This window comes from Oxyura jamaicensis, chromosome 14, assembly GCF_011077185.1.
Source record: "Oxyura jamaicensis isolate SHBP4307 breed ruddy duck chromosome 14, BPBGC_Ojam_1.0, whole genome shotgun sequence".
Lineage (NCBI taxonomy): Eukaryota > Metazoa > Chordata > Aves > Anseriformes > Anatidae > Oxyura > Oxyura jamaicensis.
In genome coordinates, this window is record NC_048906.1 from 4,761,451 (window position 1) to 4,776,914 (window position 15,464).

General features: G+C 42.7%; 2 protein-coding genes across 8 annotated transcripts in view; both read left to right on the top strand.

The window, feature by feature from the left end:
* IQCE (IQ motif containing E) overlaps positions 1-5,898 on the top strand; it is a 28,282-nt gene extending 22,384 nt beyond the window's left edge. For all 5 annotated transcript variants that reach the window (XM_035339615.1, XM_035339618.1, XM_035339617.1 and 2 more), the window contains one exon: positions 1,091-5,898. In XM_035339615.1, coding sequence (XP_035195506.1) covers positions 1,091-1,230 — 140 coding nt within the window. In that variant the 3' untranslated portion in view covers positions 1,231-5,898. The remainder of the gene's footprint in view (positions 1-1,090) is intronic.
* Positions 5,899-10,494: 4,596 nt separating this feature from the next.
* Positions 10,495-15,464, top strand: part of TTYH3 (tweety family member 3) — a 78,525-nt gene continuing 73,555 nt past the window's right edge. The window contains exon 1 of one of the 3 annotated variants that reach the window (XM_035339217.1): positions 10,495-10,758. In XM_035339217.1, coding sequence (XP_035195108.1) covers positions 10,636-10,758 — 123 coding nt within the window. In that variant the 5' untranslated portion in view covers positions 10,495-10,635. The remainder of the gene's footprint in view (positions 10,759-15,464) is intronic. The other 2 variants (XM_035339215.1, XM_035339216.1) reach the window with 2 other exon arrangements.

Sequence of the window (15,464 nt, forward strand, 5' to 3'; positions counted from 1 at the left end):
TTCCTGCATTCCTTGTTTTCATTCACAGACTGTCTGTCACCCTTTTTCTATTTCTGGGCCTGTTGTGCTTTCTTTATTCCACATTACAGTTGCTGTGTATACCTCTTCATACTAGCAGGTTTTTTCTTTGTCAGGAACCTCTCGTTTCATTATGAGGCCTGTGGCATGTTTGTTCTCCCCAAGTAAGATTCTCTGTGTGCCCTCTGTTTTCTTTTTTATTCCAGTGTCAAACTCTCAGTGTATGGCGTGTTTACTTTTTGTACTACAGGTCATCTTGATTTATTTTCCTTTTGTCTGGGAGAGAGTCTTTTTCAGAGAACTGATATTTGATGCTTAAAAATAGGTGAAGTTGAGAAGCTACTGTGCTAGAGGGTATTAATAGCTGTAATCGTTAAATTCACAAATCTCTTACAGAGGGGATAGAAGCTGTTGTTTCTGCTCATCAGATGTAACGGGCCTCATGTATCTGACTTCTCCCTCTGATTTTCCAATTTTTACTGGAATCATTAGGATTCTGTTTATGCAATAAACATTTCTTCAAATTGGAATTGAGTTGCATAGAACCAATAGAACATATTGTCTTAAGGTAGTACAGCACATGAATAATATTTGTAGTATTTTATAGATACGAGAATAAAAGACGTTGTCACTCACAGCTTTCATCTTATTTGTCCCTGTTTTCCCTTTTCTCTATCTATATTTGACGAAGTTTTCATTATGACCTTTCTGCTTAGCTTAAGCTTGCTTGGGTCAACTTTTCCTTTTCTGCCTTTCTAATAAATATTTATGACCTGAGATAGTTTCAGTATCAAACTGCTTCACTTTGTGACGTTTAACCACTTGCAAAGATTTAAAGACAATAAGACAAATAATGTGTGGCCAGGATGCCAGCTTACCACTTGGTATGCATGTTCTGTCATTAAAGAGGAAAGGGTAATAGTTGCAAGCGGAAAAAGATAGATGAGAGCTATTCATAACTGTAAGCAATTCTGGAAACTTGATGGCTCAGAGAACATTACACTTCCCACAAGGGCTTGTTTTTATCAGCGTTGCTTATTGATGACTTTGTTTCCTTTTGCAATTATTTCAGCCAGGTCTTCTGAGAAGCAATCGCAGCCCACTCTGTCTGTGGATGAAGCTCACTCAGATGATTCAGATGATATTGTCATCGTTCCTCCATTGTTACGGATGAAGAAAAACTCTACCCACTTTTGTAATGGGCCCCGATGATCTTGAATTATTAGATTCACAAACAAAAATATTTATTTGAAGGTAAAGTATATCAAAGATGAAAAGGAGGAGTATTAGCCTACAGTTGTCACTATTTCAGATGTAAATTAATAATTGTCTGATATGTCTGACTACATGGCTAAAAGCTCCTGACTGACCGTTATGCTTATCCTTCTGGTACGGAGAGTTTGAATTTTAAAAAAGACTAAAACAAAACAATGTTTTGTCTCACAGATTCAATTATCAATTTTAAATGAAAGCCGTAAAGTCTTAAAATATGTCAAACAATGTCTTGTTTCAGGTTGGCTGAAATACTTTGTTTCATCAGAAAGTGAAAAATAACTTGGCTCCAATTTTCAGCTTGTGTATGTGAAGGGGAACAGCTCATATTTGCTACAAGGTTCTCTCTATTTAAAACTTTAATAGTGTCATATTCTAATATGTTTTGTTTTGTTTATTTTTTTACACTAAACTTTTAGTCTATGCAGATCAATAAAGTCTTCTAGGAAATCACTTCTGTCTCATAGGGCTACTCTAGGCCTACTGTAGCTGCATGGTTTCCTTATTTATTGCTTTTTCCAAATGTGTTTGCTATAATATGTATAGCACTGTTTTGTATTTGAAATGTCTAATCACATAATCACTTTTTTTTTTTTATATTTGTCAGAGAAGGGTGTAATAGCAGGAGTGTTCTGTAAAGGATGCCCTTGTGACTGCTTTTTCTGCTTACATATCAGTGAGTGGAGTACGCAGGGTCATTTCTAAGTGCAAATATTTGACGTAGAAGATACATTGATTTATGTTCTGTTTTAGCTTACATCACTTGACTGAAATTTTGACTAGCTAGATTGCTCATACACTGAGCACTAAGGGATTTTAAGTCTAATTTTGCTTTGCTGTTGTTGATCTCTCTTCTCAGCACCGCTTTTGTGTGCGTGCACATCAGCAGTGTATGCTGCAAGTGCACCATGAGACCAGTCACAGGCTGGGAGAGGGCTCACAAGACACAGCTGTCTTCTGCTGTGAGGTAAAGCTATGAGGCTTACTGCTGGAAAGCCTGGGCACTGCCCACTGTTTTCTGAGGGACGTGGATTGGGATGAGCAACATATTCAGACCCATGCAGCCTGAGCAGAAGCAGTAGGTTGGCTTATAATAGATAATAAGACTACATCCGGAAATAACACTAATTGACAATATCTTTAGCAGGCTCCATGAAAGGACCAATGACATAACGGACTGTGGACAATACAGTTAGAGGAGTCTTTCCAAATCTTTTACACAAAGTGTACCTCTTCTTGCTGGAAGGAGGAGCTTTTAGTCCAGACTATTGTTCCAGCATCCTTCAAAAGCATGAAAATGCCTTTTTATGAAAGGTGAACTGGGTAAATTATGTGATATTTACTGGAAGTAGAATTTCATTTTGCAAACAGCAAAGTTTTTGTAGAGACCCTAATGGTTCTTTGTCATCAAGGAGTAATAAAGTCACCTGTAAACAGAAAGCATGCTTTTAAATAGAAGATTTTTATCACCTTTTCCCTCTTCTTTTTTTAAATTAAAAATCAGTCACCGCTGTTTTGCAGAATACTAATAAGCCAGAGCTGTCTCAGTTCTCTGATTTCAATGAAGCACTATCTGAGCTTATCATAGTTCATGCCAATACTTGCAGCCAAAGGAAACTGGATGGCTGCAGCACAATGCAGCTGATTTCATTTAATCCCATCAGTGGAAATGCTGCCTTTGCTTTTTCCAAAGGCAGTTTTGGGAGCTCTCCATACCCAAAGCAGTCTGAAGAATGTCATTTATACTTGTGTTGGGTAAATTTTTCCTGCTGGTAGCTTGGTCACATGACTGTCATCTGCAGCAAGGATAAATATATATAAAATAAAAGGGATAAAAACCTCTTGGTAGAAGCTTAGACTGTTTCCCTCTTTTTCTGACAGTCAGGTTATAAAAAAGTAATTTTGCTAAATAGAAGCAGAGCTGTATTGAGTTGCTTATGTATAATATTTCAAGTCTGTAACTGTGACTCTGTCATGGATACCTCCAGAGAGAGTAACTAGAGCTGAGGTCTCTGACACATCAAGGAGAGAGTATGTAGTGTACGTCAGGACCGAGACTGATAAAAAAAACCTACCTAACTGTTACCCTTTAGGGAAATACTTGGACAGCAAATATGATGATGACATTTACTTTAGCGTACCATAACAAAGAACAAGTATGAAGCATCAGGAAGAAGAAATGGAGTAGAAAGGCTTGTGTTTTAACTAGGCATACGATTAGCAGTAGAACAGCTGAGTTCCAGGGTAAAGGAGAGAGAATTGCTTGGTGTGACCCAAAGTCATAGACAGAAGGGTGAAAAGGAACAAACACCTTCTGAGGTTAATGAAAATGTCTCTAGAACTTCCTAAATTCAATTCTATCTGATAACCATTAAAAATAAATAAATCTGATACCTAATTGAACAGGCTTCAAACACATAACTTTGTTTGAAAGATAACTATATGCTCACAGGATATAGAAAGTTTGGTTTAGTACATTAGAAAGAGAAACCTCTGCAGCATTAATAGCCTTTAATGTTTTTTCATTATATGCTATAATGGAATGTGTTGAAAGGAGTATTAATTGACACTGTAGGTTTCATTCTGTGGCTGTCTGAATGCCAGCCCATGTAAATCTGGGGAGAGGTGTGGAGCAATGAAGGAAGAAAAAGTTAATTTCAGAGGAAGTGGCATATTTTTTTTTTTTCTTTAACTCAACAGAGAGCTGAGGACAGTAAAAATCTGTGTGGCTGAAACCAGCCAAGATAGGCACTATAAAAACACTCAGTTTAAATTAAAAAACAACATGTTTTCTGTACAAAGTACTGGTAACCTTGTGGGGGCATCAAGGTCCTGAATTAAAATTAAATTCCACTTTAAGCTACCTATTAGCACACTTTCCATCCTGCTGATACACATGTTCTGTGTGGGATAATGCTGCCTAACTTAAAACCTTTTGCAGTTTACATACTGTTTAGTTAGGAATCACGTGTGAATATAGAGATCTGACTTTCATGGGATGTGATCTCTCTTGATCTTTTTCTCTCCTTAAGTGCCTATGCCTGTAAATTTTTATTGCACCATCAAGACTTGAAAAATATAACGTTTCCTATGTAGCTATACAAATAATCCCTACGCAGGCAACTTTTTATATAGAAGTATCAAGCTTGGCATATATGAGAAAGCCATTGATTTTTACGATCATTTTAAAAACTACAACTGCACAAATCTTGTATGTAAGTTACTTTGGGATCTTTTAAAAGTTGAAATAATTGCAATGTATTTTCTTCTGACTATTGAACTTTCAAATTAAGTTCAAGCTTGTAAATTAATTGTTCATGCATTCCTGCTGCAGTTGCTGTGCTTGTATTGCTGCTCTGGCCTCTGCTGCTTGCTCCTGTGTTTTCACTTTGCACCTAGGTTGACCTTTTACCTCGGGCTGTTTTGCTGAGCCAGTCCTGAGTAGTCCAGTCTCCTCCATTCTGCAAGACAAGTAATGAGGCTAGTAAAAAGTTAAGTCTTAAACACGTAGGGTGTGAATTTCTTCTTAATACATGTTCAAAGTCCTCCCATCAGTAGGGTGAACAATGCTCTTGACCAAAGCCTAGTGCAATTGCCAGCAGTGATGGGCTTTTCCTTTCAGTCTTGGTTTCTGGTATTTGATTCAAGAGAGGAAATCTGTCACATGTTTCTAAAACTAAAAGCCATACCATTGCCTCAAATATGTGTGGCTTTGTGCAGAGTACAGCAAGTTTAATTTATGTCTGTTCATTTGTTGTGCTGCTTGCTTGTTGGTTGTAACAGTCATAGCGACCAGTTACTAAACCAGTGAAATGGGAGTAATAAAGTAATAATAATTATAAAAAAAAAAAATGTGATGACTGTTCCAATTAATCTGCCAGGAGGAGTGAAGGGGGAGCAGATGTGCATAAGCAGCATTGGTTGTTGCTTATATGTGGCCTTTAGCATTCATTCTGTCCTCACTGTGCTTGAAGGAATAGCCTTGAACAGCAAGTGTTGCTATGTTCTATACTCCCTTGTATTCCACTGATTAAGTTGTACCCTGCTCCTCTTGCCCTTTCCACTGTCTGGCTGTCCTAATGACTTTTTTTAAAATCTGAGAGCATATGTATTCTACATCTGTTCTGATCTCCAGGAAAGTGTTCATGTTGTTCCCCTCGCTGGGGCTCTGTATAAACAAAACTTCCTCCCTTCAAGATGTTGCTCAGATTGTAACAGCTCCCCTACTGTTTGGTAGATTTTTTGCCAGTGTGCCCCAAAAGACACTTCACACTGGGTATCACGTAAGCCCCTTTAGGGCTTCTGTTCTTGGTAGTATGAACAGATGTGTCATAAAATCTTGATGCCCAAAATGATCTGAAAAGAACCAGGAGAGACATCGTGCCTGTTGTAAGGGGCTGTCTTACCTCTCTCGCTATCAGCCAGATCATACCACACCTGAGTCTTGCTCTTCTGCCCCACCTCAGCTTATCAGTTCTGAAGAATGATCTTCCCTTTCAGTAATGCAGTGGAGCTTGCGAGTCTGCCCTGTAATATAAATTTAGAAATAATATACTGTAAGATCTGCCATTTGATTACAGTGCAGCTGGAAAAAAAAAAAAAAAAAAAGCTGGGTTTAAATGACCTCTCGTTATCTGCATAGAAAATAAGAATAGTGTTAAATAAACTGGAGGATTGACCATGAATGCTTGCAATTCAAGTTATAACATCCTGTACAAACATTAGTTTAGCATTGTTGTTATCTAGCAATGATCCTTATTTATATCTCACACAAATTATGGCAGAGCCTATTTATCTAACCTGGAAATATTTCCTAAACAGGCTCTGTAATTTACATGGAGTTGTCAGTTTCTTCCTCCTCTTGGCAGATATTTAATAGCCAGGTAGAGCATTCCTATGCTAGTAAACCTTCATTATTATACAAAATGTACTAGAATGTTATGAAGAAATATCTTAAATAATTAAACAGAAACTGACTGACAAAACAAAGTGCAATTTGAGCTGTGTTATTCTTTCTTTTTTATATTCACTTACTTGCTAATTTGCTGAACTTACCAAACTGCACTGGGTCTCGCTGTGATTAGAGAGAATTTGCCAAGTTCCTTTGTAATTGTTTCTTTGCAATTAACTAAATAATAGAATGTTCTGTGTGTAGCTCTCTGGGGAAAGGAAAGGAGCGGGCAGGTGCAATAGGATTTCCACATCTTCCACCCATTTCCCTCAATCTCACAAAGTATAAAAAGGCCAGTAGAACATGAGAGAAAAGGACTATTGCCTCAGGACTGGAAATGACAGAATTAACCTTTTCATACGACTTCTTTGAGTTTGCTTAAAGCTTTTTATGTTGGCTCTGGTTGTGGCTATTCTTTGTTTAAACCCAAAAGTCCCTAGGAGGACTTCAGAGGAAAGTAATGAAGATCCAAATGTACATTCCCTTCTCCACTCTGGGGAAATACCTCCAGCTGGGAGGAGAAGTCAACTGGAAAGAGCCCCGGCAGAACTGCTTCACTGGGAAGAGCGAAGGCTGTGGACTGACCTGTCGAGGGGGCAGTGAAATCTGAGGGGGGCTGCAGAGCAGCCCTGGCTTTGTTATTTCCTTTGACTTTCTGTAGAAAAACACAGAGGAAGCCCTTGGAAGGAGAGGAAGGGTAATATTGAACGAGGCACAGTCTAGCTCAGTGGGAAGGAGGCATGACTTGATGTAAGGGCAGAGTTTATGGAGCAGCAGAGGCAAGCGGGCTGAGGTGTTGTTTAACAGTGGCAGCTGAGTGCTGTGACATGTTTGTCTCGCTGACCTCCCTCTGACTGCCCGTAATTTAGCCCCTAGTCTCGAGAGGGTAACTCATCCATCTGCTGGCACTTGAAATTCAAACTTTTTTTTTTTAATCTGCATTGTTGGTTAAAACCTTTCATACCACATATTAGGTCTGACAGTCAGGGGAAGACTTCTCGCTTCACGGTGTATTAAAATCTGAATTATTTCATCTCATAGTGAATAAAAAGAGCCAGGGGTATGGGATTACTGTTACAAAACGTGCTCTCATTGCACAAGTAGGAGTGTCTGAAGTCAGGGGGAAGCTTCTGAAGCATGAAAAAAGATATATTTGCTAGTAATGTTTTCTCAGACTGCCTGATGGTCTCAAGGGGAGAGGGGTCAGCAGTGGTTGCCTTAATTTTGGAGGTTTAAACTGTTCTTTTTATGTTCATTTTCTTTAATTTTGAATACCTCTCATCTGCATATTTTGTCCAGTGATTCTCTAGCAAAGCCACTGTCAAAGCAAGTTAGTGAATGCTAATGTGGCTCTTAGGGTTACTTTTCAGCAGGATGGCCATCGAGCAAGCTGACATTTGCAGTTTGCTTTGGTTGATTGTAGAACTGCTTTCTATGCAAGGGTGATTGAGTGTTAGCTTTTATTCCTGGGATATCACAGCAGTACCTTGTTTGTTCGTTTTGCTTTGGCAAAACAGAGAGCACCTATTTGTGTGGGGAGGGGAAGAGGCTGCTGTAATCTAAACATGAAAGCCTCGATAGCTGTTTTGTTGCCATGTTGTAGAGAATTACCTGAGTAATATTGAGTGAGAGATGCTAGACATCCAAGAAATGCAAACACTGCTTCCTGATGTGGTGCAATAGTATGAAGCGCCCTTTCTACCATGATGGTATGGCTAGAGCTAGATCCTGTGGATTGTCTCATTCCTACTTTGAACTTGTTTTCTTCTTCTTTTTCTTATTTTCCCATATCATTATAAATAATTGTGGGGGAGTAATTAAAACTGTTGATGCCTCTGTTTCTCTCTAATCCCAAATCCTCATTCTACTATAATTTAATCCAGTTGTCTCTGCAGCAAATGACCGTGAGAGAGGCATGCACACGAGCGCTGCAAAGCCTGGTCCCTTTCCCACTTACCCCTGCCCCCATACGGCGCCTCAGTCTGCTGTGCTGATGGGCTGGTGCTTACACCCCCATTTAATAGTATCCAGCTTTTCCTGTGATTTGTTCCAAAACATTTTGTTCCGTTTGATTTATATCAATGCTGTCAACTGAGATCTCCGTGTTGAGTGGCTGCTGCATCTGCTTTTATTCCATGTCCATCATATTGCTGACAAAGGTACTTGGACTTGCAGCCTGGTGGGTTTTTTTCTCTATCCAGAGGCCCGTGGCAGCAGTAACATCTGTAGGACAGATTCCAGCCTTGAGTGTTTTAATGCCGAATTGCATAAACTCAGTGGTGTAAGTGGTTTACGCGGAGAGAGCTCTTGCTTGGAGTGAGGTCTCTCAGCTCCTTGTCTTAGGGTTGTTTGATCTGGAGGTGAAATATGTTAGATCATTGGGCTTTAAAGTAATTTCTTCCTCATCCTTGTTGGCACAGTGAAAAAGGAGGGGGGAAAAAAAGGGAACAAAATAAAATTGGCTGCTGATCTCCTGTCCTTCTGCAAAGAAGTGAGAACTCTACTTGCAGAAGGCTGGAGGGAGTTGAGGTCTTCTATCTCATAGCCTTGTATATCTTGTACTTGTGCACATACTGCGTGGCTGTGAACTCTGACGTGTGTCTCAGTGCTATTTGTGAATGATAAGATTTCATTTTAGTTATGTTGATAAAACTCATATGAAAATCTTGTCCTAGTCAAAAACTATTAAAGTTGATGTTATACTTCAGAACATCAGCAGAAATATGTTTATTCGGTCTTTATGTATTAAATAGCCCATTTTAGCTTTTTGCTGTCCTTATTTATAAAATGCATCTGTGAGAACAGTGTAAAGTATAAACTCCTAGCTGCATCTAGGGAATGTAATAAAATTGTACTTGCAAAAGAGGCATCTCTATAATCTCTACTGACCCGCCACCAGTTAGGAGAAAGAAAAAAGCAGTTAGCATTATCTCCTTTTCTTTTCTTTTCTTTTCTTTTCTTTTCTTTTCTTTTCTTTTCTTTTTTTTTTTTTTTTTTTAAATAATTTCTTACAAATGGCATGCACAGCACTCCAGTGTTTTGTATTTTTTCCTGGGTCATAAAAGTTTCTTGTTCTAATAGGGATAATTTAGATGAGGGTTTCTCAGTGATTTGTGAGATGTTTGCTTGAAGTCTGTGAGGAGGCTTTTTCCACGTTTCAAATCCAAGTTGCATGAAGTGATATTTAAAATACATTGTTTTCAGCTTTTCGAATCAGCAGGTGCAGTGCGCTGCCTCAGAGCTGTGACGGGGAGATTGTGGTTCACGTAACTGTATGGAGAGAGCTGGACTGCAGCACGTACTTACAGCAACAATTAAAATACTGGATCATTTCCTTTTAAAAGAAAACAAATATTGTTATACCTTTCGGTCATAATAGGAACAATGCCATCTTTGTAACAAAGCAAATGAATTTGTGATTGCTGCTGCTTACTGTTATTTTTTTTGTTGTTGTTTTACAAAGCTCTCCTCAGGTTATCCAGAGTGTTTACTTACTAGTTTCCGACACATTCCCACCCAGAGGGTGTGCACGTATTTTTTAACTTTAATACTGCAAATAGTTTTGTTCTGTTTGGAAAATATATGAAAATACTTTCTTGTCTGGTTGGTGTGTAGTCCTTGGGAAAGCCGTAATGTCTGAAGAGCTCTGGGGAGAGCACAACATCAGCCCTGTTGTGTTGTGCACAACTCTGTTGTGTTGTGCAGGAAGCGACTGTTATCGCTTACGTACCTGGGTGTTGAATTCATGGCTGATTTATGTGGTCATCCAGCCACCCTCCTACCTCCACGTCCCGTGGAAGCTAATCAAGCAACGTAATTGGCTTTGGGTCAGGGGCTGGAAGAGGCCAAGCCTTTGTCTGGAGAATGGTGAAAATTAAAGGAGTCTGCATGGATTGGGCACGCTTGGACCTGTCACTAAGAGCTTTTAGCCACCTCTGTACCTCAAAAAACTTGCCCTGATTTTGGGGGAAAAGCACAAACACATGAAGGGAGCAGTGGGGGCCCCACGCTCCCCTCAGCGCCCCCCCCCCCAGCCTGCGGGGGCCGGGGACTCCGTGAGGGGCTGCGGGCAGAGCCGGGCTCCCCTGGGCGCTGCTGGGGGGGCTCCCCCCTTCCTCAACCGGCCTCGGGGTTCCCGGCCTCGGCGTTTGGGGGCGTTTTGGGGGGGGTTCTGGGCCGGGGCCGGGGCGGGGCGCGGCGGTGCCAATGGGAGCGAGCGGGCGGTGCCAGGCGCGGAGGCGGTGGAGCCTCCTCGGCGAACAAAGAGGGAGCGAGCCCGGAGCCGGCCATGAGGGGCCGCCGGCCGGCGGGGAGCGGGTGAAGAGGGGGGGCTCCATGGCCGGCGGGTCGGGGTGAGGAGAGGTCGGTGAGGGGAGGCTGAGGCGAGGCGAGGCATGGCGGGCGTCAGCTACTCGCCGCCCTGGTGGGTGAGCCTGCTGCACCGCCTGCCGCACCTCAGCCTGCGCTGGGAGCTCACCTCCGCCGATTTTCGTCCGCACGACGCCGAGTACCAGCAGGTGAGGGCCCCCTCGGGGGGCTGGGGGTGTTGGGGGGCCGGGAGGAGGAGGAAGGAGGGGGCCCCGTGCCGGTGGTGGGCTGCGGGCTGCACGCCTGGGGGCTGCCTCCCCTCCACCCCGCCGGCTCGGGGCAGCTCCTGCCGGCCTTGCTCGGAGCCCAAATTCCTCTGGGAGAGGTAAAAATGAACCGAAAGGGGAGGCAGGAGAGCCCCGCAGGCAGCCCTTGGCCGGGGGGGCCGGTGGAAAGCAGCTGCCTGAAAGGGGGAGAGCCACGGGAAGATCCAGTGCACAGCGCGATGCTCGCACAGCGCTCGTGTGCTGCTGCTTTTATTTTTCTCTCCTTTTTTTTTTTTTTTTTTTTTTTTTTTTTTTTTTTTTTTTTTTGTGCTATGTGCCTTGCTTGGTTGGCTAGCCACGTAATTAAAGCGATTACGGAGGGAATCTGTGTGCTCCAACAGCTGTGTGCTCGGCTGTCGCCTTGGAGCAGAGCTGCAGCGGCTCTGCTGCCTCGCTTTGCCACGGGCTCTGGCTCTGGGATCACCATTTTGCTTTTCGGAACACGCCGGCAGTGTCCTGTGTGTGCAGCCCTTGTGCTAGCACCAGGGGAAAGGCTGGGGCAGCTAAACAGCTCTTGTTCATCCCAGAAGCGTAAGGGGTTGGCAGTACTGTATAAGCAGTGTGCTTTGGCTTTTTGTTGTAAAGAGAAGAACACTTCTGGGGGCTGAAGCTAGAGCAAAACGTGAGGGAGGTGTTTGGAGACCAATGGGTAGATGCTGAGAAGCCTCTCTAAACCAATAAACAAGGCAGACTTTTGACCCAACTCGAGTATTTGGGGCGCCAGTTTATTAATTCACTTTAGTTCCCATGGCTTAGCAGAGTTCAAGATGGCCACACACAGATGTAACACAGCACAGCAGCTTAGCTGGATCTCCATGACCTCAGAGGGTAGCTGCCTTTACAGCAGGCGACACGAGATGCTGAAGAGCAGGAGTTCAGAGTTCGTGGAAGGATGTTCCTGGGAGCGTATTGTCACGAAGCGAGCACTAGCTGGCTTTTGAATGGACAGCCGACGCACCGGTTTTCACTCAAATTGCTTAAAAACGTTTCTCACAGCAGTCTGGGGTTGTGTTCATTTCTCAGATAATCTTTCTACTGTAATCACATTCAGGCTTCTGCTGCTCCCCTCCTCTGTGTTTGCTTCCCCTTCCATGATGACATTAAGGACTCCTCACGCAGCAGTGGATGGCCTCTTAAGTCTTAACATCAGCTCGAAAGAAAATGTCTTATCAAATCCCAAACTGACTGTCTGGATTACTGAAGCGCCTGTCTTCAAGAGAATGATTTGAATAGCAGCTTTACTGATTTCAGCGTCGGTGAGGGATGGCAAATAGGCTCCAGTAATGCAGGCGGTGTTATCTGTGTTGCTGGTTATATAACGAAGCTGCTGTGGCTCTGCAAGTTGGCTCTGGAGTTTGTAGTCACATAGATTAATTCTAATGCAGTGAAACTTATTCCAGGAGCGGGAACTGTAATGCTAGATGTTCTCTCATGCTTTAAATTGTTCTGAATTCTAGCTTTTTCCATTAGCTTTGTTATGAATTTGCAGCTCTTGCTGTGTTTGCAGCCTATGCTGGCACAGTTTCCCTGTTTCTTTAGGCACATTTCATGTTTAGGAGGCAAAATTATATAAAGTCCTGAAAATAACAGTCATTTTTTTTAAATTTAAATCCTGTTTATTGTTCTTTTCTTTGGAAGTCTCATGAGGTGGCACAAATTGTGCGTCTATTTGTTTTCCATTCCATTCGTGGTTGATGCCCTTGTTCTGTAGTATAAACTGTTAAACTGCACGCTGGATTTGAGGTCAATGGGGGATGCTAGCGGGGAGCGTATGGGAACGGGAAAGGACAGAGCGTCCCTAGCTGCAGTAAGGAAGGATTACCCTTACTAAACTGAAAATACCATCAAGTTTCCATGACTTCAAGACATAGGGTAGTTAGACTGTTGTCATAAAGAGGCAGACAGTAGGGCACGATGTCTGTTCTCGCTCTGATTTGTTATGAGGAAGGAAGCAACATGTGCCTTTTGATTCTTCACTGGTTCTCGGGAAAAGAGAATAAAACATGAAAAACAAAACATGAGATACAATGGCTTGGATTTGAGTGCTGTAGTGTCACTTGTTGAAGTGCCACGTGCTCCTGCAGGTGAGGAGCCTGCTGATATAACAGGCTTTCCACCTCTACCTATCGAGGATTACTGTAATGCGCAAGCTGCTATTCCACTGAAGCAGCAGACAAGCCATTGTCCCCTGAAACCTCTCTGGAGCACGTGTAGCTCTCAGATAAGCACATAGTGCCTGCCTTTCAAGTCCAGGTCTTTGTTGCGTCTTCTGGGACCCTGGATGGTGGGGCGCATCTGTGAGGACGTAGATCTAACAGCCAGTCGTACTGCTCTGTCCCACCGGCTGTGCGCGTTGTGTACCAACGGGGGCTTCCTCCTTTTGAGAGCTTGAGATATGCTTGGGGCGATGCTGTGCCAAGGGCTGAGATCAGTGGAGCTGCAGGCTTTGGCCAGTACCTTCTTCACCTGAGTCAGTCTCCGAAATGCTCTCTCGGTATTATTTACTTCTTATCTTCTCCTGCTGCGTATCGTGTTGCATTAGGCTAGAACACCGTGTGCTAGTGTGGAGGAGCAGAACAGATCCTCCCATCAGGACTAGATTGTCTAAAAATGTATGTGCATGTCCTTCAGATGCTCCGCTTCAGTCACGACAGTCTGCAGACGTCAGTACAGATCGCTGTTTCATTTTGGGGAGAAGGAAGCTTCAGCCTAGCCTGAGCTGGGGTTGTGATCACCCTTCTCCAGGGGCTGGCGTACCAGCGAGTCCCTTCAGAGCTGTCTCCAATTCTTGGTTTCCACGTGCTGCTGAAAGGATGTGCTCCATGGAGCCATCCCTGTAGAGGATCTTATCAGACTAGTTCTTTGCCCCATCTTTCCATGAATCATTGGGACTGAAGATACCTCGATATGAACAGTTTTGTTCTGGCTGTGTTCTCATCTGAGTCATACTGCAGTGCTCTGCAAAGCCTTTTCATTGTGTAGTGAGTCACAAACTCCGGAGCGAAGGGAATGTAAAAATGGAGCAAAGCCTGTGTTCCTCCTGACAGCACGATGGTAATACCAGTTGTGGTTTCTGTGCCTTTTGCTGCTGAACAGATAATGATGATCGCAACACTATTGTCCGCTTTCTGATTAACTGAACTGGAAAGTTAAGATGGTCCTGAGACTGCTGGCATCACTCACTTAATCTACTTAGTAGAGTAAATTCTTCTACTTGTGATTTATTTAGTTGCATGGCACTGAATTCACTTTAATTCTGAGGGCAGAGTTGGTTAAGAGCCTTGAGGTACCGTGGAGGTCATGGGCTGGAAAGAAGTAGAAAAGCTGAATAGCTTTTTAATACGGTACAACAATAGGTAATGGGATATCTGATTGAGACAGGGTGTCTTTGGTACCAACAGAAAAGGAACCTAAAACACTTCATTGTTAGCTCTTAAGTCTTGCTGGGTGCTGAGAAGTGTATTAAACAGCGAAGATGAAAAGAGGCTGCAAAAAGCTAAGCTACGGAGTACCTTGACTTGAATTTCTGCTTCTTCTTCTTTTTTTTTTTTTAATTGCTGCAAAATGGCAAAGTTGACTTGAATCTGTGTAAACACATGAGTTGTGCGAAACAGGCTAGAATAAAGCAGAATGCTCCGGCACATCTTTGAAATTCTTTCCTTGTATCACACCAGTGCTTTTTCTGCTAAAACTGCAAATGCACAGACAGTAGGTGCAATGGCAACTGTATGTGCTGGGGAAAAAAAAGACGAGCTGATTGATTCCTACCAATTAAGATGCAGAGCCACACTAAAGGAAGCAGAGATAAGAAGAGGGGTATGCTCTGGTCCTTGGTTTTGAGATGGTCTCTCTAGTTTTGTCACCCAGGAGTTTCTTTTCATACATCTGTCAGCGCTTTGGTGTTGTAATGGTGTTTTTCTCCTAATATATGTATGCCGAGGGGAATCCAGCAGTGAAAGGTGCTGTGTAAGCCCAGCGATGCTTCCTTTTTTTTGGCTCGCAGGCTCTAATCCGAGGCATGTGTGTTTGAACCTGTAGGCAAAGGTTCAGCGTAGAATTAATTCTGTCAGGTACTTGCTGGCGCTGCGAGGCAGTTTCCCTGCACATAACAGCTAATGTCGTCCTTGGAAGTATTTCTTGGCTGCAGAAACACGATGAAGCCTAAACTGCCAAAAAACTTGGATTAGAGAGATTGTTTTAGAACTTCCTCTACTGTACTGGCGTCTTATTTCAATTTTGAAACCAAGAGTCTTTCTGTAAATTGGAAACATGTGTATTAGTCAAGTTGGATGACGTGTTCTTGTCTCGTTGGCTCGAAGTCAGGGGGTAATGTGCCTTTCTTAAAGGGGGTTATACTAAAGCTTTCTTTCAAGAACAGATGGACCACTTCCAAGGTCTGATCAGCTCTCCTGCCGTAGCATTAGTTTGTTCGTATTTCCAGAAAGGTTAGGTGACCCTGGTTAGTAGAATCCAGCGTTTTCTAATTACATTGAAGTTGCGTTTAGGTTTTTAAAAACTGATGGTAAATCCCCGCTTCCCTTTTCTCATCAGTCTTGGTTGCACGGGTGACTATGTAATAATACCTCACA